This window comes from Cetorhinus maximus, chromosome 2 (assembly GCF_964194155.1).
Source record: "Cetorhinus maximus chromosome 2, sCetMax3.hap1.1, whole genome shotgun sequence".
Taxonomy (NCBI): domain Eukaryota; kingdom Metazoa; phylum Chordata; class Chondrichthyes; order Lamniformes; family Cetorhinidae; genus Cetorhinus; species Cetorhinus maximus.
This window is the reverse complement of record NC_135880.1, coordinates 28,062,503-28,087,396: the sequence shown is the minus strand read 5'-3', so window position 1 is coordinate 28,087,396 and position 24,894 is coordinate 28,062,503. Positions and strand designations below refer to the sequence as shown.

At 41.3% G+C, this 24,894-nt stretch overlaps 1 protein-coding gene across 4 annotated transcripts in view; it reads right to left on the bottom strand.

The window, feature by feature from the left end:
- The window catches only part of tenm3 (teneurin transmembrane protein 3), a 1,130,593-nt gene that overhangs the window by 152,735 nt on the left and 952,964 nt on the right, over window positions 1-24,894 (bottom strand). For 3 of the 4 annotated variants that reach the window (XM_078561809.1, XM_078561821.1, XM_078561816.1), the window contains 4 exons: window positions 21,182-21,392; window positions 18,254-18,355; window positions 16,382-16,576; window positions 4,009-4,209 (listed from right to left, as the gene is read on the bottom strand). In XM_078561809.1, the coding sequence (XP_078417935.1) occupies window positions 4,009-4,209; window positions 16,382-16,576; window positions 18,254-18,355; window positions 21,182-21,392 (709 nt within the window). The remainder of the gene's footprint in view (window positions 1-4,008; window positions 4,210-16,381; window positions 16,577-18,253; window positions 18,356-21,181; window positions 21,393-24,894) is intronic. The other variant, XM_078561828.1, reaches the window with a different exon arrangement.

Here is a 24,894-nt window from a genome sequence, read left to right as displayed (position 1 = left end):
TATGATGCCATGGAGCCATCAGGGGGAAATAAAAGCAAAGTCAAATGCCTAACTAAATGATCTAAAAGAAAAGTTTCAATAAAAACCATCTGCAGTCCCTTATTGCTGCAAACAATGATCAGAAAAACCTATCCAACTGGGATTAGTCACAGTTTCATCAGTTGCTGCCTGCTATGGTGCTCAGGGAACACACTGTCTGTTCATTGTAGTCCTTCCAATGATTTCTTTATATATACTCTGCTCTCTTCTGAATCAAGCTTTCAATTAAAGGACCTTGGATGGGCTGATTAACCTCGATGCAGCAAAATATTAACTCGGCTTTGCGATGAAAAGTTTTTTTTATCCTGAGCCTTGTTTCTCCTGTGAATCAATCTAATCAATTTTTCATTAGCACCAAGGTGTTTATCAGCCTTTAGCACACCATCTTCAAGCACGGTCGTGTCAATTGTCGCTACAAACTTATTAATTGAAGTTCATTTAATTGAAGTGAAATTGTGCAACTAATTAATAGTTGGTCTTCTGTGCAAAGATCAAATAATGTTTTGGCAGCATCAATTTCATCACGGAAGACTGGTGCATCATACAAGTGCCTCGGCGGAGGTACAGTGGGTCTGTGTTAAATTGGTGGGCTTGAATAGACAATGATACACAGAGCTCAACAAGCAACCTAAAAGTGAATCCATTTATTTAACACAGGCCAGAACTCCTCTCACTATTCTCTAACCTTAATGTGAAAAGTAGGATTGAGGACAATTGATGGCTGTATTGGTTCAGAATAATAGTTATTGCTTTCCTGATGCATTCGAAAGGACCCTCATAACAAAGATATTAATGGCAAAGTGACTGTCAATTAGTCAGATGGCCGCAATTGTTCACATTTGATGGTGAAACCTACAGGGATACATTTGCTCTCTTACTTTACTACTGTTGCTGTTCCATTGTGACTAAATATTGTGTAAACATCTATTGTTCCATTTGTTGGATTAATCCTGTGGTAAGCAAATTGTTTTTCATGATTTCTTCCTTGTAATTTAACTCAGTCAAAGCCTGAAATAAAAAGACCACTCAGCCCATCCAGCTTGCTCTATCATTCCAGGTTCTGCTCAGTTTCCTTTTATTCTGCCTTGCACGCAGTTCTGATACAATGGGCAGAATTTTCTCATTGGCGTGCGGGGGCAGGCCCCGCTCGCCGATGCGTGTATTTCATAAGTCCTAAATGAATATTAAGCTACTCCATAAAGTGATTTATATCTCATGACACATCACTCAAGTCATCGCACCCAGTAAAGCTGGAAAAAGAAATCTAACAAAGTTCATCAAAATGTAAGCAAATCATAAGACAGGAAACTCAATAGCCAACTCAATGAAATTTTTCCTTTCCAGGTAGGTTTGCTTTTGGCTAATGTTTTAAACTCAGAAGACAGCCTTATGTTAAATTATCACCAGGCTACTGACTTTGCTTGTAATTCCTAAAACTCCATTTACTGCCAGTGCACACCAGAGATGCAAGCTGCAAAACGCTGTAAGTTCGACAGTTAAAACCTGGAATTAAGCAGCAAACAATTCAACACAGAAAGAAATAAGGTGCCCAAGTGAAGACCTGCATGAAAAAAAAACCATAGCAACTATAGAAACCCCCAATCATAATCCAAGCTGTTTGGAGGTTCTCCCAAAAAATCCACTGAACAGAGCGATGGGGAAGATATATATTATAACTGAGGATAACTTATCTTTCGGAAGAAAATTCATGTTCAGTTTCTGCTTTTCATTCGAAACACCATTTAATTTCTTTGCAGCTGAAGCCTTATCATGCTGACACCTGAACAAGCAGCATTATGATTAATTGATATTTCTGCCATTAATTAAGTGCGTTGGGATCAGCTAAACTTCTATCGAGCTCAGTAATTGTTTTTTGTTGTAGTAATTTCCCTTCACCCATTTCCTTTTTTTTTGTGTGTAATCTTTTCTTTTAAAAAGCCATCATATTTGACCATGGAGAGATAAATTTTTAAAGCATATAATTTTACAATTCAGCGCATTTCAAAGCTGCTGGTTTTTTTTTTTGCTCCGGCTGACTAGTCAAGACTTCAGCAGCAAGCATGACCTGAAAGCAGATTTCTTCCAATAAGACTGTAGCAAACAGCTTAGAGGGAGGTAGGGTTATTCTGCTTCATGCTACAAACTGCTGTGGGGAATTTTACTGAGTACCTTCCTCTTCAAACAGGGAATGTGTTGAGTACGTTGTGGATTACATTTGTGGCAAACCGGAGGCACAGCCCTTATGAAGGAAGAAGGGAGACCTCAGGATGACCCAAACCATTTTATCACCACAGAGGTACTTTTGAAGTGTAGTCACTGTTGTAATGTTAAGAAATGTGGCAGTCAATTTACAGACAGCAAGGTCCCACAAATAGCAATGTAATAACGACCAGAAAATCAGTTTCAGTGGTATTGGTTGAGGGATAAGCCAGGACATAGGACATAACTCCACTAGTCTTCTTCAAAATAGTGCCATGGAATCTCTTAGGGACAGGTAGGGGCTTGGCTTAATGTTTCACTCCAACAACAGCACCTCCTCAGTACTACACCAGAGTGTCAGCTTAGAAATGATGATGAAGTCTCAGGAATGAGGCTTGAACCCACAACCTCCTGGTTCAGACATGAGCGTACACCAACTGAGCCACAGCTGATAACCAACAGGAATGGGCATCCTTGAAGGATACAACACTATGGAGACTTGACAAAGCATGCAGAAAAAAAAACTGCTGGTAAAAATAAATATTCCAGTTGTTCAGTTCCTGGATAATACCATCATCCACTGAAATTTGATGAGAGAAAGCTGCTTTTAAACAACACAGGGTTGAGGTTAGACTCAGGAGTTTTTTCCCTAATGGAATTTTGATAGGTTCAGTGGCATACGGAGAATTGATAACAGCGAGTACAAAGTGTGTAGATTTAAGGTGACATTGTCAGAAACACCCAGCTTACAAGCTAGAGGTGTCTACAGGCGCGAAGTTGCCAGATTGCAGTATTAATATTAATAAGGAGAAAAGGAAAACAGTGCCACTTTCACAATAAAGACTCTTCCTCCACCCAAAAGATTACATTGGTGTACAGTACCATGAGCTGGAGCCGTCCTTCAGTATCTTGGCCAAATGGTGAACTGCAACGTGTGGATTTTTGACAGCAAGCAACAGGAAAATATTCAACCATTGCACCTGAGTCCAGTCCTAAGTCTAACGTGGACTGCAGCTGTTCAAGAAGGCAGCTCACCACCACCTTCTCAAGGGCAATTAGGGATGGGCATTAAATTCTGGCCTAGCCAGCAACGCCCACATCCCATGCATGAATTTACAAAAAAAAACATAATCCAGTGATCAGGAACAGGAAGCCAAGCTGAATTTATTTATCCCTCTCACTAACCCAGAGAGAGAGACAAGGCCAGTTGCCCCTGCAGAGATCTTTGGGTTCAACACAAGAGTGCTCTTTGTCATCTGTGTGCCTCAGCAGCAGGCCAGACGGTGAACTCATCCACCTTCTCTCGGGCAATTAGGGATGGGCAATAAACGCTGGCCTTGCCAGTGATACTCACATCCCGTGAATGGATAATAAAACTAAGCCATGGAGAAACATTTTGGAACCATTGTTCAAAAAGTGCATGATCATTAAAAAAAATTACACCAAAGGAAGGTCTTTATTGTGAAGCTCACACTTTGAAAGAACGTTCATCGGACTGCTAACTGGCTGCTATCTTTATAAAGAAGTTTCTCATCTGCCCACCACAAAAATTTGGCCTCCAAAAATGGAGGACTCTCTAAGCAGCTCAGACCATTAAAATGAACGACAGATTTGCTGAGGTAATCTATCCATTGATGATGAACATCACCAGGTTACTTTGTAACTCAGTAAGTATGCTGCTGCTGCTGTAGCATTAGACCCTTGGGAATTAAGGCTCTCAACATTTCACCACTTATGGGATGATTTGCAAGGTATCCTCTGTCTACTAACCCACTGAGCAGTCTGTGCCTGTCCAATTTGGATCACAAGTGCAGTAACCACTCTCCTGAAGGTAGGTCCCATGGCCAGAGCACTGATCGGGGCACATGGTTTTCGAATTTTCACAGTTTGCACCGCCCCATCCCGGACTGCAGTGGCATTCCCCGTGGATACAGACGCCATGGTTCGAACAGGTCGGATCGTAGCAGTCCGCTGGAAGAAAAAAAGAAATCATCCTTTGCCCTAAGAGATGAGAAATAGCAGAGACTGGCAAGACTTGGTCCACTAATTCACTTTAATGTGCTTTAGATGATGAGATCTAATCTAACAATTTGACTCAATAAAATTTTACACTTGTAGGGTCAACAACCTGAAAATTTAATCTCTTCAGCACTAATTGCCTTATTGTAAGAACAAAGATCAATAAAATCAATATTTCTGAGGTAGAGAAATTGGATTTTGCACTTGAAAAATGAACTGAGCTTTCATAGCTTCCTCCTCAATACCATAATTATGACAAAGGAACAAAAAAAGTGACCAATTGTCATCATAATTTACCAGCATCAGTTCTTCTCACTGACTGAAAGACTACAGTCCATGACAGCAGAGTATCAATATATTTGACGAGGCAATTCTTTACTCTGTGATGTGGAAAAACACTAATGTCTTCTCATTGTTTTATCATCTCAAAGTGAAGAACATTACTCAGCAAGTGCAGACTTCCTTCAGTATCTGTTTTCACTTCCAGAGCAGTTAGGCAAACCTCTTCTATTATTTGGAAACCCTACCTTTTGAAAGAGATAAGCACAATAGCATAACAGCAGATTGCATGACAACTGCCATTCTGTGCCCATTTAGTTCTGGGAAATGACCTTTGATCAAACCTACACCTCACTTCTGGTTATCAACTATTTGAAGGAAACTCCTGCTCTTGAATAATTGTACGGTACCATTATACAAACCACCTCTTGTAGGGGAGATTTTCAATTTACTGCCCAGGTGTAAAACTCATATTGCGATTGGCAACATGTTGTAGAAACTGCTCAATTTTCATTACCAAATTGAAAATGTATCCATTTCAATATGCAGAGAACTGCTTTGTGAATGCCTATTTATTCCACTTACCTGTCGCTCCCCATTCCCAACCTGGTCACACAGATGTCTCCACCCTCTCAATGACTGACTTGCAAATAGCTTCAAGCTAATAACTGCAACATAACCCGCACATCACCTTACTTATTACTGCAAGCCTAGGCTTATTGTGGCATATCTCCAGAGATGTATAAATTGCCTTATGTGAAGAGAGGGGAATTTGAGACAGAGACAAATCAGTATCTTAGCAGTGGGCGCTCTCGACTTACCCTTGCCAGATGATGCCGAGCAGCTGTATTAAAAATGCTGACTAGAACTTGGAGTTCACGCAATACATGCTTAAACAGTATGCATTTTCTACGAACTCCTATCCTTTACAACAGCAACATTTTGGCTCTAAGCTGTTTTGGTTGCTTTCATGAATAAAAGCTTACAGTCAGCTGGTCATGCCATATCTGTGACTGATAACATCTCGCTCTGGGTGGGGCATTCTCGACATGGCCAGTAGAGCAGAACAAAAGTTCCATTTTACCCTGCTTCAAGTTACTTTAAAATAGCGAGATTTTGGGTGAGATCATTTAGATATTCACTTGCATTGCCATAGCCTCCAGGGCTATGAGCCAAGCGCTGGAAAATGGGATTAGTGTAGTCAGATCTTTGTTGACCGGGGCGGGCATGATGGGCTGAATGACTTCCTTCTGTAGAAGTTTAGGAGTCTATTGGTGTATTGCTTTCGAGCACGACTGCAAAATGCTATATTATGGAAAGTATTATCTTCCTCAATATGATAATAGAACTTTCCATGGAGGAACCGATTCTACTGAGGGCTAGAAGGATAAAGCACCACTTCAGTTATTGAAAATAATAGCTGCAAATTCTGAGGTCTGTCAGTGTTTGTAAAGGGAAGTGCCTGTCTTTTAGATATAAACCCGACATCTGCATTGAAAATGTTAACTTGTCTTTTCTCTTTACTGGTGCTGATGGATCTGCTGTCTACTGCCAGCAATTCAGATTTCCACCATTTCTAGCCTCTTTCTCTTTATTGCAGCTGCTGTTAATTCCTTAGTTTGCATGTTTAGTTCCAGCGAGCTGTGGAGTTTCAACAGTTTCCAAAAACGTCCAGCTGGAAACTTAGGTTGAAATCCTTAATAATCAGGAAGCCCACTGCCCTATCTTACAATTTCAACAAACATTTAATCAGAATTTCCTTTTTATTTAAAAGATTAATTGCAGTTTTCTTCTAGTTATTAACAGCGCTGCTATAAAGAGATATACAGAGATATGTGTACACAGAGATCACCCAATGGTTTACTTTGAACTTATCAAAATGACAAGCAGCAAAGATAAAAATGGCTGGCGTTTACTGTATGATGCATGATTTTAAACATCAATCAGCCTCATAATTAGGACTGCAGTATCTTACATATTTAAATTTCTACACAAAAGTGAAGCCATTATTTGTTTTTGCAACCTTAGAGTAAAGTTTGGGCAGCCAGATTTCGAAGGAGAGAAAATTTACCTTAAATTATTGGAAAAGGGATATTTAAACCCATTGCTTATTGTACCTTGGGTACTGGTCACAAAATTTCCCAGTAATTCAACTATAGGTTATTTTTCTATAATTCAGTAGTAATAATGTTTCACTCATTAACCATGCTTTGGTTACATGCTCAAAGACAGTTTAGCAACAGTCTACAGCTCTACTGATGATCATGGCTGCACAGGAATGGACTTCACAGGAAACAGGATTGCCACTCCATAAAATTTACAGTATGCTGCACAGGAAAATAACAGGTAACCCCGTGTAATTACAAGGCAGTAATCCTGAGTTGACACGACAATTAAAACAAACACTTGAGGTTCAGTTGATGACAACATTTGAACTCTGATTACATTACTGCATTGTAATCGCTCAGCTACCCATTAATGTTTCTACACTAATTATCCCAATATTTCATATATACCAGTGACAGGACCAAGCAAATGAACACAGAGCTTTGGAATGAAAAGACACCAAACACATGACTCTGGAGATATGGGCTTACATATGAACATACGAATTAGGAGCAGGAGTAGGCTACTCAGCCCCTCGAGCCTGCTCCGCCATTCAATAAGGTCATGGCTGATCTGAGTGTAACCTCAACCCCACATTCCTGCCTACCCCCTGGTAACCATTCACCCTTTGTTAATCTTGAAGGTTTGAGGGTTTCTGCTCAGCAATCAGTCTTGGGAAAGTTACTTTTCAGCTTTTAGCAAAACGAACACTAAAAGAGTCTAGTTAGCTAAGATTAGGATGCTTGTCCAACAATCCCTTCTCTGTTTTCTTGCAAACACAGAACCCTTGAGGCCTGCTGCAGTTTTTCTACTGCCCAGACAAGATCGCCATTTGAACTAATGGGGCATGTCTCATTTCTTAGTGGGATTCATTGCATTACAGGCTCAAGTAAAGCTGGAAAAGTCCAGCTCACCGGTCTGTGAGTGATATTAAATAATCTGCTTTACAGATTGTTCTCCTCATTCCTTGAATGTGGCTCATTATCCACATGCAAATAACTGGAAGTAACATGGCTGCTCACGGGAGGAGTTCTCTGAAGACGTTTATCTGCCTGAAAGTGTTAATCCTACCTCCCTCTCTCCACAGATGCTGCCTTGACCTGCTGAGTGTTTCTGACATTTTCAGTTTTTAGTTCAGGTTTCCAGCACCTGGTGCATTTTGCATTTTTTTCCTCCCGGCCTTTCCGACTTCCCACAGGCAATAGTCGAAGAGCCACAATGATCTCACCCAGCTAGCACTGGTTATAAGGCCTCACCGTGAGGGTCCTCCTCAGTTTTTCTGATGGAAGTAGAGGTTGAAGGCACTGACTTAATATAATGATGGTCATTACAGGCACAATAATTTGACACAAAGTGCTAGGTGGGAGGGAGCTTTTCAGGTGGAAGATTATTTATGTCCAAAGCATGAGGAATATAATGAATCTGTCTGTTCCCTATTTAGTCATCCTCTACATGCAAATGATTTATGCCTTTTTGGGACAAGAATGTGTTTGAAAACTGCAAAGTCATTTTCAAGCCAGTTTGCATAGAAGCACCAATGTGTGCATCAGCCACACCGCACAGATCAAGAAGATACTGATTTGTAGTTGCATGCCATTCACTGCATTTGAACATCTTCCCAGGTAGGGAACTGACAAAAAACAATACAGGCCAAAAATGCTGACAGTAAACATAAAATTCGCCTTTGCCTTGCCTGGGGGTTAATGGCCAGTTGTAGGATATCACAAAGAATTTTATCACCTGCTGCTCTTGGACTGGGCAATGTTTGTGGTGCTGATGAGGAGAAGGCCCTGGTGTCCAAACGTTGATCATAATGGTATTTTATCTCCAGACAGGAGGGCGCGGTAAAGCTTTTAAACATTTGGCACCATGGTTTCTCGAGACAGAAGCAGCATCAATTTCTGTCGGAAATCTTGGCCAGAGGTTCAGGACTGCACGAAGAGTGCCAACATACAAAAAGGCATTTTATCCACCAGGTCCGGGGCTTTGCCAGCCTCTTGCCCTGAAAAAGTAATCAATGATATAGCCCCTGGGCGGCCTCAGGAAACTCATTCCACATTTGGAAATAAGAGCAACAATTATACAGCTGAAAACTCTGACAGATCTGGAAATCAGCAGATTTTAGCCCCTGATTTCACTCCTCTGGGCAGTAATAATTTTCCATATGGCCATTTAACAAACTGAGTGACAGACCTTGAGAAAGCAAGGGTTACAACTAGAGAACAGTTGAATCATTACAATCTGCCAGCATAAGATGAAGCTTTTATATTTGAGGATGAAAGCATATGTCTGCTTTCTCTGAAAGTGTTAATAAAGCACTGCTCTCAAGAGCTAAGCTAGAGAGTCTAAGGCAGTTGGACAATTTTGACCTTTCAGTTCCAACAACAGGTCTTGTCAGTTGGAGACACTTATGGCCAGCTGATGTTTCAGGTTTGAGAACTTGATTTTCTTTGGCCAGGAGGGAGTTATACTGGGACCATGGCTGTTTCCTGCGGGGGATCTGGTAGATGAACATTTAGATGAAGGGAACAAGGAGATGAAGAGAACAAGGTAGGACTTTTAAAAAATTTACTGTAATTTAGGGCCAGGAGAAGCAATACTGCTCCTCCTGGTCCCGGGAACTACTGTGAGTCATGATCAGCGCACATTGATCTGCTCCACCCACCCCTCCCCCAGGCCCCTACAACACCTGATCTACCTGAGGGCCGCTACCAACAACACAGCTGACCCAAAGTGGTCCAGGAAGGTGGGCAGGTACCTACAGTTTGTCGGAATTATCCAGATGAGGCCTGGGGCCTAATTGTGGATAAGTGTTGGGCTTCAGGTGTATGATGTGCACTACATCAATTCAGGCTTGAAAAAAAATTCCCTCTCGAGTCATTAGTTGGAGCCAGATGAAGTACCAAGCAGCTGCGGCGATATTTGCTGGTGTATCTACCTAGGTAATTAGATAGGATTTGTAAGGCTTTGCCTTCCAATGAGCTCTGGCCTGATTGCCTTATCTGGCATGCCGTTAAGCTTCTACTTAAAAACTTTTGCAACTTTTGCCAAAAAGTTCATTCTCGTTAAAATGATTCATTTGAAGCTTATCCCAGAGGTCAAAGAGAAAGCGCAGTGCATGAAGTGAAAGACAGTGGAGATCGCAGACCACACCCCTATGTCTCGGATCTTCATGATGAGTTATTCTGTTGTCTTAGCAGTGCAGCTAACATGAAAGTCTGAAAACAACTTGTCCCTGACAGAGGTGAGCATCTTTAGTATATGTCACTCAGCGGATGAAGTCAGTTCAGCTCAGGCGAAACAACATTCACACTTGTCAATTACAAAATGTCCAATCTTTTGAATTCTTCCTTAAGAGCAATATGTATTTCATTGATCATCAGCATCCAAAAGATCCAACAACTGTGATTACGAAGGTTGGCAACCAACCTTGATATCAAAGTCAATGTGATCATTCTGTTTCTAGCCATACCCACAGAGGAACAGGATTAACAATAGCCCTTTGCTGCTTATACATCCATAAAAAGTGGTGTGGTCATTATGGGTAGCTCTTTCATAGACCATTCCTAAGAAGCTGCAGGTGTTTGGCACTGCCATCTGCCATGAGCTAAATTGATGGACTCATGGAAAGTGTGAATAATAAAGATTAACGAAGGAGACTGCCTTAGATAGAGTAGTGGATTGGCAGGAGCTGCAATGGGTTAGTCAGAGTGGCTCACAGAGTCTGGAGAGCTGGACGACAGCCCAGTGCATCCCAGCTAATGACCAACAGAACATTTAGCAAACATTGGGTCAATGCCAAGTTTCTGGGAAAGTGCCCATTGTAGTTTAAATAATGCCTTAATGCTATAACAACACACATTTATCAGTCCAATATGTAATGATACAGGTTTCAAATCCGAATAATTTGTATGAAAAGCTTTAGCAGTTATATATAGATATCATAATTGCTAACTGACATTTAAGGGGCCCCCTATGCTTAACGCCTCACTGAGCTAAATCCTTTATTGCTGCAGTGACTAACTTGTCCCAGCTCGTATCTTAAGGCTGGATATTCCTGGCCTCAGAGAAAGGGTTGGAGGCAGGTGGGCCAGAATAATAGAGGGAAGCCACAACACGAAAGCAGCCTGCTGCATCCCCACCTTCGGGGAAGTTTCCTAGGAATGAGCTGGGGAGGCAGCAGTTGCAGCCAATCCCAATGACGAGAGGTATCCCTTCCATTCTGATGGACCTCTACTGGCCTTGATCTTGCTAATTTCTGCACTGATGTGCAGGCCAGCAAGGGTGCCTCCATTCGAGGTGACTTTGGGGTCCCTGACCTGCCTCAGCTGTGCCCACCTCTCCCTGTGGCACTACCGAGGTTCCAGAGCTGCTGGCCCTCTGATTGAGCCTGCTGCTTGCCACCCATGGAGGGGTCAATTAGCGATGCTGACAAGTGTGGGCACGGGACCCCCATTGGGTCCTGAGGTCTGAGTTCTGAAGCCTGTGGGAAAATCCAGCCCATAGTTTCACCATTAGACAGTGCTGATCAACATTGCTCTGGCAAGTTGCAGGATTCACCACTGTGAACGAACTCAGAGTCTAAATGCCAAAGCTGTGATTCTAGACTCCTTATGTCTGACAGTGACTTTGTTTGAACTGGACTTAAGCACGAAGGATTGAGAAATACCATCATTCTTCATTGATCATTTTACAGTGTTTCAGATGTTTGTGCACAGTCCTGTCCAGAAGCCAAGAGGAAGCAGCATGCTGCAAGAAGTTAATATATGTGGCAAGGTAATGTAGACAATATTAGTTTCTGGAAAGACTTGATGGTAGGCTGTGCAATCTTCGAATCCAACCACCTCCTTGGTCTTCGGGACAACCAAAGTCAAATCAGTGATTGACGTTTTCACCAAAGAATAGAAATTCATACAAGAAAATATGGTAAGTGCTTTGCAGGAGTTTGCAAGGTTTAAACTGGTTAATTTAATTGCCCAAAAACCAGGACTAATTGAGGACAGAACTAATAGCCTGAAAACTGTTTCTCCCCTGCTTGTGAACCAACAGTAGAATATTGCTGCCAGCAGTTGGAGATTATTGACAGTCTACAATAAGGACAATTCACAGAGTTTGTGAGGTCTCGGTGAGAGAAATATTTTAAATCGCGGCGCCTTGTCATCTCCCTTGTTGTCTCAAGGCCTATTCAGGATGGTTTTCTCCGTCACCGCATTTGAGTGCACATAAAAACAGTCAACAATATGCAGAAGAACAGATATACGAGGTCTGGATGAATGAATCAATGGAAATGGATATTAAATGTTGCAGATGCACAATTCAGGAGAATAACATAGAGAAACTGAAGTTAGGACATGCAAACAAACAAACAAAAATGATAATCAGGAAAAGACCAGCTGCTCCATCAAACGTGTCCCACACTCATATTAGCGGAGCATCATGACTTAGACATTTATAACCCAGATGTGGCCTTTAATCTCTTGTGAGTGGTAGAACAGAGAAAAACCCAGCACAAATTAAGGAAAAAAATACAATGGAAACTTCCACGCCAATCTCTTCGGAAACTAATCTAGGAAATAACATATGGATTGCATGATCCACTTACCATCTACGTGATGCAAAACTTAAATATTTCACTTCTAACAATGGAAAGGGAGAACTGCCATGTGTGTGTCATTATTATTAAATCATTGATTCATAGAATGATACAGTACAACGCCATTTGTTCCATCGTGCCTGTGCTGGCTCTTTGATAGTACTACCCGATTAATCCCAATCCCCTGTTCTTTCCCAATAGCCCTGCACTTTTCTTTTCACCTTCAAGTGCATATACAATTCTGTTTTGAATGTTATGATTGTATCTGCTTCCACCACCCTTTCAGGCAGTGCACTCTGGATCCTAATTCACTATGTAAAAAGAATGTTTGTTGCCTCTGGCTCTTTTGCCATTGACCTTAAATCTGTGCCCTTTGGTTATTGACCCTTCTGTCACTGGAAAGGGTTTCTCCTAATTCCCTCCATCAAAATCAGTCATCATTTTGAACACCCCTCTGATACCTCCTCTCAGCCTTCTCTGCTCTCAGGAGAACAATCCCAGTGTCTCAGACTCTCCACATAACTGAAGCCCTTCATCCCTGGTGTCATTCTGGTAAATCTCTTCGACATCCACTCCAAGCTTTGACATTCTTCCTAAAGTGTGGTGCCCAGAAATGCCCCAGCATTTTCCACAGGTTCCTTGGTTTTGTACTTAATGCCTCTATTTATAAAGCCAAGGATCCCATATGGCATTTTAACAGCCTTCTCAACTTGTCCTGTTATCTTCAAAGCTTTGTGTTCTTACACCCCCAGATCTCTCTGTTCCTGCACCCCCTTTACAATTGTATCATTTAGTTTGTATTGCTCTCTACACATTCTTCCTCCCAAAATTCATTTCACACTGTAAGCTCTAAGGCTCGGGAGCCACAGATTGCCGAAAAAGATTTTAAAAATTCTTTCATGGGATGTGGGCATCGCTGGCAAGGCCAGCATTTGTTATCCATCCCTAATTGCTCTTGAACTGAGTGGCTTGCTAGGCCATTTCAGGTGACAATTAAGAGTCAACCACATTGCTATGGGTCTGGAATCACACGTAAGCCAGAATGGGTAAGGATGACAGATTTCCTTCCCTAAAGGACATTTGTGAACCAGGTGGATTTTTACAACAATTGATGATAGTTTAATGGTCACCATGACTGAGACTAGCTTTATATTCCAGGTTTATTAATTGAATTTAAATTCTCCCAGCTGCCGGGGTGGGATTTGAACCCATGTTCCCAGACCAATAGCCTGGACTTCTGGATTATTATTCCAGTGATGTCATCACTATGCCAACATCTCCCTCAGCCTTATAAGTAACTCGTTATTAAGTAGCTTATTAAGAAGCAACAGTTTAAATATGATGCATTAGCTAAACAGGCAGGAAAAGCCTATGACCCATGACAGTTGACATGGTGGTTGTCTCTTGACTGTTCTGTTCACAGCTTTCTTTTGCTCTCTGTCCTTTTGAGTTGACCAGGAGCAGAGGTGCTCGTGCCTCTACAAGATGATATCATTTTTGCCCCAAATTGGCCCTACCCTTTCTTGGGCTATCCTTTTACTATTTATATGTTTGTTAGAGATATTTAGGTTCCCTTTTACGTTAGCTGCTGATCTATTCTCATACCCTCTCTTTGCCCATCTTATTCCCTTCTTTACATCTCCTGCGTACTTTCTATATTCAATGAACCATACAACTGTCATACTCCTTTTATTTGTGCATCTTTAGTCATCCAGGGAACTCTAGTTTTGGATGCCCTACTTTTCCCCTGCAAGGGGATATGCCAAGTTTGAATAACACCAATAACTTATATTTATATAGTACCTTTAACATAATAAAGCATCCAAAGGTACAGTACTCAAGCCATTTCCTCCCCGAAGATCTCACATTGTTCAGTTATTGTTTTGCCAACCAATTTTGGATTCCAGTTGACCTGGGCCAGGTCCCTTTCCAACTCACTGAAGGTAACCCTCCTGCAGCTATGTATTTTTACTCTTGAGTGTCCTTGTCCTTTTTCCACAACCATTCTAAAATGGTATTATGATCATTGTTTCACAAATGCTCCTCCACTGCCCCTTGCCTCACTTCATTCCACAGAAACAGATCCAGCACTGCTTCCCTCCTTGTCGGACTGGAAATACACCAAAGAAGAAAGAGCTCTTGTACACATTTCAGGGATTTCTCCCTCTCTCTGCTTGGTGCTATCGCAGCCTATAGTAGGATAACTGAACTCCCCAGTATCACCAGTTCTTGTACCTTTCTGTAAATTGCCTGCAAATTTTCTCCTCTATCTTCTTCCCACTATTTGGTGTCCTATAGCACACACTCAATAGCTCCTCTATTCTTCTACTGCACTACAGACTTCTTTCAGGGAAAATTTCATAAAATTAGCCTGCGATTTGTTACATGTTGTAAGGAGAGGAAGGGACAATAAATGCTCTTGTGAAACAACATTGCCTTTGTGGAGAAATAAATAAACAAACTTTTTTTTAAGTTAAACTCAACCCTGTTGTCACTGACAAAAATCATGAACTAATTATAAAATGGCTGCTTCTATGACGGAGACAAATAACTGCTTCTGACAACTGAAAATAATGAGGTTTACATTTAAATATGTCAACGGACTTTCACTTTACTCTCAGAATCACAGACGATTAGTGGTGAACTTAAGTCAGATTTTTTTTTAGGAGATTGATTTACGCAGTTTCCCTTTGCGAAAAGCAACTTACTTGGTGCCAAGACTCAACATCTTCTCATGTTGAAGCAAATACTTGAGTGACAATACCTATGAGCCTTCTATAGCAGATGGACACAAATGTATATTATTTTGGGGTGAGTCACACGAACATTATTGGTTAGAATCTAGCACACTGTTATGGCGATGTGTTATGTAGAATATATTAATTTATAATATCATTGGCTGGACATATACTACTTTATAGTGTCATCATCTGGACATACATATGTATTGAACACTTTTTTAAAAGAACACTTTTCCTAAGCAAAGGACACTAACTGGCTTACCGCATCTACTATGTCACATTTGCAAAGGACACAAGCTGCTTTTATGGAGACACATAGTCTATGGAGCTCTGAGACAGTTTTTTTGAGCTAGTTTTTTAAAAATCTTTTTCTGGCCAGCACAGGCATGGTGGACTGAATAGCCTCTTTCTGAATCGTAACTTTTCTATAGTTACATGATTCAGCTCTTGGGTGTAAAAATGATACTGGATTTAGAATACTCAGACAGAGACTGCCACAGGGGCAACAGCCTTACCCTATCTTTCTTTCTTCTGAAAACTCTCTCATCAGCTGAGCTGCTTGTGATTTGAAAAATGCACCAGAAGACCTCATTGCTGCAAACTGAGAGTTCTTAAAGGAGAATTCCGAATTAACCAGCCACAACTGCAGACCAATTACTACATTGTGGAAAGGGACCATTCAGCTGTAAACAAGCCTCTGGACAATCAGTGATTTTTTTTTCTGACTTTACTTGTTACTTGGCCATGGTTTTAGGACCTGATATTCTGCAGTTTTATTTATTTTTTTGCATGCTTGTGTGTGATGGACATAGGGGGATTGCCTGTATGTTGTTTTTGTAATAGTGGGTATTTGGACATATTGGTACACTTTAAATCTTTCGTTAATAATTTCTGCATCTTAACCGAAATAAGTTTTAGCAATAAAACTAACTTTTTACTTGTTAACTTAAGGAAACTGTCTGGCTTATTTCTTGCACTGAGCTGTACACAGATATATGAGCTGTACACACAAATATATTCAACTGGCAATATCACCTCCCTTTTAAATCCAAACTCTGTTATAACCAACTCAGGAGTGGGGCAAAGAGAGGGGTCAGTTTGCCTCGGTTGACCTTATAACTTATTTCAATAGAGTAGGGCAGAACTTCCAAATCAGAGAAGTCCATATCCAACAACAATGCACTATGAATACCTCACAGTGTGCACTACTGTCAGGGAATCATTCAAACTAAATAAGTTTACAGTTGCATACTAAATGCATGTCCAGGAAAATTATATAAGCATATTAAGGAGTCAGATCAGAAGTTCTACCTTAAAATCTCAGTGTGACATGCCACACTGCACTTTGAATTCATTTCCAGCAAGACAAATCCTGTGACTTTACTGCACTTCTATTTTGCTGTACCTTGCTCACACATTTCTCCTTTGTAACCCGAGTTGCAAACACAGGAGCCCATGATGCAGACGCCATGTGCTCCACACAGAGGGTCGATGCACTGGGTTGAGGGCACATCGCACTCCGTTCCCTTCCAGCCACTGTAACAAAGACAACGTCCCTTGGAATATTGGCCATTGCCGCTACATAATATTGGACATGTTGCTGTGTAAGAGAAACGAGATTAAGTTACCACCAGGTTGGAAATAACAAAGGAATTACGTGCAAATAAACAGACATCAAATGATCTTTTAATTAAATGACCGTAGCAGTTACAGCAATTCTCAATGATATTCAATTTGTTTGGACTTCAAAAAATAAGATCTTTACCATCCATAAGTATGGATAAATAAAGGTTATTATTGCAGACTCAAGGCCGGATTTTTGCTACTGAGACGCGTAGCTCAAATTGGGAAATTTTGGTAGACACGCCTTGGTTTAAAGCACCCAGTTACACACAATTTTTGCTCTGGGGGTGGGTGAGGGGTAGAGTCAGGCCCACCTACCTTGGAAGCAGATTATAGGTGGTCATGGAGGTGGAAGGGTGCTGAGGCAGATGGTTAGAAGGCCTGCCTTGGTTCTTTGGGACTTTGTCTCAGTTGTAATAAAAGCAATTAGGTATTCTAACCCTAACTCCTCAGAATGCTTCACAACATCCAGCCACTCCATATGGCCCCTCATACTCTTCATGTCAACTTAATGCCAACTGATGCCCCTTACATGCCCATTCATCCAGTATCCACTATGTACATAATCAATGAGCCATATAATAACAACGTCAAGTGTGGAACCGCTGAAAAAAAAGCACCCATTCAGAAATGTTCTTAGTGTCAAATAAGCAAACTATTAAAGTATCAATAACAAAAGCTCCAAACATTTCACACTCTTAATCTTGTCCAAATAAATGCTGAGGAATCGACAGAAGAGATCACAGAAACATTTATGATAACCACTTAAAAGTGTCAATCAAGCAAAGTCAACAATTCAAAGTCAAAATAGATCCCTGCTGGGTTGATGTTTTTATTGGTATGGACTCTCAGCCAAGCATGCATAATGAGGACAAGTGAAAACCTGGTCAATGTCGCAATGTTTATTTGGAGAAGACCAAGAGGTGTGAAATGTTTGAAAACTCTGTTATTGAAGCTTTAATGGCCTGTTTGATTGACACCTTTATAGAAGGAACAGCAATTTTTTTTCAAAGAACTTTTCAGATTGGGTGTTTTTTATTCAGCAGATCCACACTTGCCATTGTTGTTATATGGCTCATTGGTTATGTGTCTAGTGCATAATGGGAGAATGGGTTAGGAAGGGGCATGAGTTGGCATTGAGGGTATGATGGGCCATGGGAAATTGCTGGAGGCATGGATAAGACCTTTTGAATTTACCTTTCAAAAGGTTCCTGAATCCAGAGTATGGTTTGTGAGTCCTCTGAGGGGCCATGAACCATCTTTCATGGAGAAGCTGGCCCGAGTCCATGAAAATTGCGAGCGCTATGGCCTACTCCCGGAATGGAGCTAGCCAGGTTGGGGGTGCAGGGTGCAGTCTCTCTATCCATACCCTTACTCCGCGCTGGCGAAAAATGCTGGTGCCAGGAGTGGGTACGGGGAGCCCAGAATCGGGTCCCACTTGCCATTTTTAAATGGTTCCAGAGTGGTTCAGGCTCCACAAAAATCCGGCGCTCAGAGTCTGTTGCCACGTAGGATACAACCAGAACTAGGGACAACATTTCAGATTATCTTGCACCATTCCCAAAATTGCTCCACTTCCTGTGTGCACACAATCTCCTGTCCCTGTTGATAATAAGCAAATGATTTGGAACTCTAAGCAGGTCTTTTTACATACCTCTGGCACAATCAGGTCCAAAAAATCCAGGAAAACAGTGACAAGCTCCAGAAACACATTCCCCATTTCCATGACAATTTCGTGGACACTCCACGACAGACTCTGTAAGCAAAACAATCTTTACAATTACACTAGATTCTCACCTTGAGAAAATACATTGTTAGGTCAAGCAAACGTTACTTTGATAGAAACTTCATTATGAAAATGATAGCGTTCAGAGATAATGGAAATTGGCAGATCATGAGAAGTCACCAATATTTGGTGTTACATATTTAGTGCAATGGAATTGTGGGCCTAATTTTCTAGAGAGGCACAATACAAATATCATAAACAGAATTTAATCTTTAAAGACAGAAATAATTTACATTTATATAGCACCCTTTTCAACCTCGGGGAATCCCAAAGTGCTTTAGAGTCATTGAGAAGGATAATCACTGTTGTAATGTAGGAAATGCAGCCAATTTACACACAGCAAGCTCCCACAAATAGTAATGAGATAATTAGCAGATCATGTGTTTGAGTGACATTGGATAAATGTTGACCAGGATACAGGGGAAAACTGCCCCTGCTCTTCTAAGATTAGTGCCATGAGATCTTTTCATGCACAGGCATTCACTCCCTCCACCACCGACGCACAGTGGCAGCAGTGTGTACCATCTACAAGATGCACTGCAGGAATTCACCAAGGCTCCTTAGACAGCACCTTCCAAAACCACAACTGCTACCATCTAGAAGGACAAGGGCAACAGACACATGGGAACACCACCACCTGCAAGTTGCTCTCCAAGCCACTCACCATCCTGACCTGGAAATATATCGCCGCTCCTTCACTGTCGCTGGGTGAAAATCCTGGAACAATCTCCCTAACAGCACTGTGAGTGTACGTACACCACATGGTCTACAGCGACTCAAGAAGGCAGCTCACTATCACCTTCTCAAGGGCAATTAGGGATGGGCAATAAATGCTGGCCTAGCCAGCGACACCCACATCCCTTGAATGAATAAAAAAAACTGAAAAGGCAGATGGAGTCTCAGTTTAATATTTCATCCAAAAGACAGTTTTAATTGGTTATGCAACTGATTCATTTCAGACAGGACTAGGCTGTTAGTGCGTTGTCCTATGAGATGACAGGCTTTGTCTTGCTAAGGTTCTGGCACGTAATCAGGAAAGAAGCTAATGGAGAATGGAGGCTCTATCATACAAGTAATTTATTTTCAGGCAGTATTAGACTGTGACAACACAGTAGTATGCTTGTTCATTACAGCACATAAGATACTAGAGTTGGAATTTCTGCCAGGATTCTCCCGATCATCCCTCACAGTTACAGTGGACATTCAGATGAACTCCATGAAAATTCAACTTAATTACTTGCTGTGTGCAATCAATTCAAAATCATGAGGGGTCTGGACAGGGTAAATCGTGAGAAAGTGTTCCCACTCGTGAAAGGATTGAGAATGAGAGTGCACAGATTTAAAGTAATTGGCAAAAGAAGCAAAAGTGACGTGAGGAAAAACTTTTTCAGGCGGTGAGTGGTTAAGGTCTGGAATGCACTGCCTGAGAGTGTGGTGGAGGCAGGTTCAATCGAGACATTCAAAAGAGAATTGGATGGTCATTTGAAAAGAAATAATCGGCAGGGTTACAGGGAGAAGGCATGAGAATGGCACGAGGTGAGATGCTCAGTCGGAGAACTGGTGCAGACACGATGGGCCGAATGGCCTTCTTCTGCACTGTAACAATTCTGTGATTCTATGAAGCTCATCGTGGGCTTTAACGTAAGTCTCTGAGTCCTTTTTAAATGTATGCTGAAGTAATTTGTTTTATACTTTATTTAACGACATTTTGTAGCTCGGTTAACATTTATGGGATCAGCGTCATCATTATTATGATTGCTTTGGTACTTTTAACAAAATGCTTTTAATTTTGTTCGGAGCAGGGTATTATCCCTCCTACCGTCCATCACGCTAATCCAGGTGTGGGATTTTGACTCTGAATAAGTTAACCTGGTCGCATGTCAGCCCCCTGTCTGCTTCTTGTCACGCGCGGCTACAGGGAGGATACGGCTAACTATCCCATCTTACAAACCAGTCAATTTAGAAAGAGGCACTATTGGCTGGATATTGAAAACACAGGGGATTTCTCTCTAAATCGAAAGTAAAAAGGGATAAAACTTAAATACTTCTATTTTAAATGGAGATCAAGCAGATGCAGCAGTACGTCTGGTGCATTGTCCGCAAGTACAATATATCCCCAGTCTCAGCTGTGCACCTGGAACGATTTGCTGAGTGGAAACCAGGTCTCCTCACAGGAAAGAGAGTCACCACAGGACTTTACCCTGGTGCTCCCTATCGTTCTTTCATAATAGTGTTGGAATAGGAAGAAGTAAACTTGTGCTTATTATATACCAGATCGTGCCCTCTCAGAAAGATCCCATACAATGGATTACCCTAAAATGTGGTCATGGTTGTAATGTGGGTAAAAGATGGCAGACATTTTGTACACAGTAAGGCTGCGCAAAAAGCACTGGGAGGAATGGCCGGCTGATATCTTTCTGCATACAGGGCATGTTGAAAATGAAAGGAAGCTGCAATAGCCGCTTCAAGAATGAACTGGTCTGGTCTCAATGAGTGCGACTGAGCATTACACTGATTGCTGCCATTGACAAGTCTTATTGGGCACTGAATTGGAACCTCCCAATAACCGTGAGAAGACAGAACTATAATCGTCATGAAGTTTATGAAGTATATCAAATGCTCAATCGTTCTCTGCATGTTTAATACACAGAAACTGATTGTGGTTAAATTTATCAGAAAATTCTAAACAGTATCGAAAATCATTCATAGCTTAAAGGTGAAAGCATGTGTTGGTCAGTCACTGCTAGAGACGATGCTTTTTTCAACCAATCCACACACACTAGTCTCAGTGCCTACCTATGACGATGGTGTTAAAGGACACATGCTCGGCAGTTTTCCCATCATTGTAAAAAGCCAGGTGCCAGACTCCTGAGTCGAGATACTGGACGAAGCCGGCCTCTTGGAGGCTCACCGCCCTGATGTGCCGTCTTCCGTGCTCAGAATCAGCCAGACTGCGCTTTTCTCTGGTGATCAACCTGCTGCCATCGAGTAGCTCCACAAAATCATACTGAGGGGCAAAGGCACAAAACAGCGGGATCAGACATGAATGCAGAAGCAAAGTAACAGGCCCTTTTCAGGGGCAATCAGTTGCAAAAGGCTGGGACGAGAAGAAGCTCCTTTACAGGTTCTCCATAAAAGAATAAAACATTTTTTTTGCACGGCCTGTTAGTCTAGAAATGATTTCAAATTCAGATTACGGTTACATTTTTCAACAGTTAGCTTAGTTTTTATTTCGTTAAAGGGAACACGTTCATTTAGAGCTACATTCACCACCTGATATGCACTGGAAGATATGAATAGGTAGCACAGGCTTTGTCCACTGTCTAATATTTTAATGGACATGAATACAATTGGCATGTATGGAAGCAATGAAGGTTAAGATTTTTCAAAATATATCCACAGGCCAAATTCCACATTTTGACTAGATCTCTGGAGATGGACCAGCACTGATTGATGTGAATTATAAGATATGAATCATATCTTCCTGGACTTTATAAATAGAGGCAAAGATTACAAAAGCTATGATATTATTATAAATCTATACAAAACACTCGTCCATGCCCATCTGAAGTATTGTTTCCAATTCTGGGCCCCACACTTTGGTGAGGATATGAAGACTTTGGCAAGGGTACAGAGGGGATTTACGAGAATGGCTCTGGGGATGAGAGATTACAGTTACATGGGCAGAGGAAGAGACTGGCGGAGTTGGGGTTATTCTCCTTGGAGCAGAGAAGACGAAGAGGAGGCCTAGCTGTTTAAAATCACGAAGGGTTTAAATAGAGTAAAAGAGTCAATAACCGTATCGCAAAAGGAGACTGGCAAAAGAAACAGGGGAACAACATATTTACACAATTGGCTAGGATTTGGAATGCACTGCCAGATACATTGGTGGATACAGATTCAATACTGGCTTTCAAAAGGGAATCGGATAAATACTTGGAGGAGGAAAAATTGTAGGGATATGGAGAAAGAGTGTGGGGGGTGGGGCTAACAGGGTTTAGCTTTTCAGGCTCTTAAAAAATGATTTGGTACAGATTCAACGACCTCTGCGCTCTATTATTCTATGATTCTATAATAGAGAATTCTACTTTTACGCATCAAAGACATGACTAATATTTTCAACAGCTACTAAAGTAGAGGCTGTTTCATTTCTTCTCATTTTCAAATGTAGTCCTTTATGATATCAATTTTAAATAGAATTTCCCTTTCATAGGAATTAAAACTGAGACCTTCAATATACTAAGGGTCCACCGAAAATGAAAGAAAAGATTAAACACATAGAAAGAGCTCTTAAGCTCTAAATAAGATCAGAAGAAAAAATGGGCAAACATCTCACATTGAGCTTTGATTAGCCACGCCTCAGGGATTGGAATCATTATTGAGCTGCAGACTTAACATACGGAAAACAGGCATGATATGACAGAAGAGAAGACTTGCTATCAAGCATGTCAAGTAGTGCATATCAACGGTGTTCAAAAAGAGATTAGTCCATTTGAGGATTAACATGTGTCGAGTACAGCTGATGTCACAAGTCTCTGGCTATTTTTCCTCCCAATGTCTTTCCCTTTATGCACTGACGAACATGACCTATGATGAGGTGCTGCTCCGTTGATACCAGCTGCTCTCCAGCACCAATCTGGAAATGGCCTTGACAGTGACAGACTACAGGTTGCAGCTGAAAGTAACCCACCCTCGATCACCATCCGCAAGGTACACACTCTCCAGCGAGAGTCACTAATCAACAGGACTGGGGAATCTCCTGATATTTCCTGTAACACCCCGACCCCATGTGATTCAACTACTGCTTAAATTGAGACCAGCTGATTCAGCACGGACAGTGATTCAAAAAATCTTGCTTACTTAAGAATAGCCACTACAATTTCAATGTGATTGAAGTGTTAGACTTCACCTCGTTGGCACATTTGTATAATTGGTAAGACTTAAATTATCAAATTGTACTGTACATAAGCTCAATGTTAAAAAGTCTTAACTTGTATGCATTATTGGAATGATGCATGAATTTTGGGGTATGTTGTTAAAGAAATCTTAAAGTTGGCATTTTTCTAAGTGCCAAATACTGTCCTGTAGCTTTAAGAAAGAACACCAGGGTCCTTTGGGAGTAAACTGAAGTTATAACTTGGACACATTTGCACCTTTAGGCTCCAGCGAGTCTAGCTTAGCAGTAAAGAAAAGTCAAAGCTACAGTGCTGATTGACCAGGAAGGTGGCCTGAGGACTAGATGTTCCAGTGCCTCCAGTCAAAGATACAAGTTATAGTTTAGCAGTTAGAAGGGACACCAAGGCTGCAAAGCTGATTGGCTAGAAGAATGGCCTTGGGCCTAGAAAGTTCAAAGGATCTCCAATTGGAGATATAAATTAGATTATTGTGGGGGGCTCTAGGAGCACCTTTCCTGTTGGTCAAGAGTTGCAAATAATCAGAAGTCGTTAGTTGTGTTGATTCAGGTGCACATACTTGGGCTAAATTTTTTGTTAATTTAGTTTATTGTTTTGACTCAAAAGAGTTACTTGGGCTAAATGTTGCAATGCTACCTGCTAAAAGGGCATAAAAATAGGAGTGCATCACTGAGGTCATTGTACTTGCCAAGGGTTAGCATTTGTCACAGGACACTTGTGGGGGCATTTGTCAGGAGAGAGAATTAGGAGCAGGGTACTTGTTGGGAGGGCATTGCCAGGAGTAGGGCACTTGCTAGGCAGTTAGCATTTGCTTAGGACACTGCCAATCAATGGGTATTTGTCACTGGCTGAGGGGCTACCATATGAAAACAGTATTAGGTTTAATTAGGGTCTAAAGTAACTGTCACAGGGCTGATGATTGCTATAAGAATCCAGTATTGGAGATCAGTGTATCCAGCATAGACAGGTTTACCAGGGCTAAAGTAATTGCCTTAAGAGAGAGTGAGTAGAAAATGTACAGCCACTGAGCTGCCAAGGAATCACTTAGTCTAGCTTGGGACAAATCAGTAGTAAAGTACAGTCTTAGTCATTTTAGGAAAGCCTCAGCCTTTATTAGAAAGCTGCTTCCAGCAAAGTGAGAGAGCGAGAGAGCAGGCAGCTGTGAAGTGTGTAGTTTCCAGCAAATAAGGTGGACTGTAAGCTTCAGCAGTTAAGGTAGACTGGGAAGTTGTGAATTGGAAAGGATCCACTTGAAGTCTTAAAGCTGCACAGCAATTTATATGTATGTTAGAGTTAAGTTGGTTCAGATACCAGGTTCAAGGAGTCAAGAAGGGGAGACTTCAGAAGTCCCAGGGATCCATGGGAAAGACAGCGACATGCATTGAACTTGAGCATCATGCCATGCCTCCACTAATGAAATGTTAAATATCGATCCCTATTGTCCAATAAACCTTGTTAGTTTGCATTCTAAATTAATGCTTATCCTTTTTGCCACTATAGTTCTTCCTCAACAAGAATTTTCTTATTCTGGCGTTTACTATAGACTCCAAGGGCAGAATTAGCAAACCTTTTAATTGTCAGCGGGTGTGCTGCCAG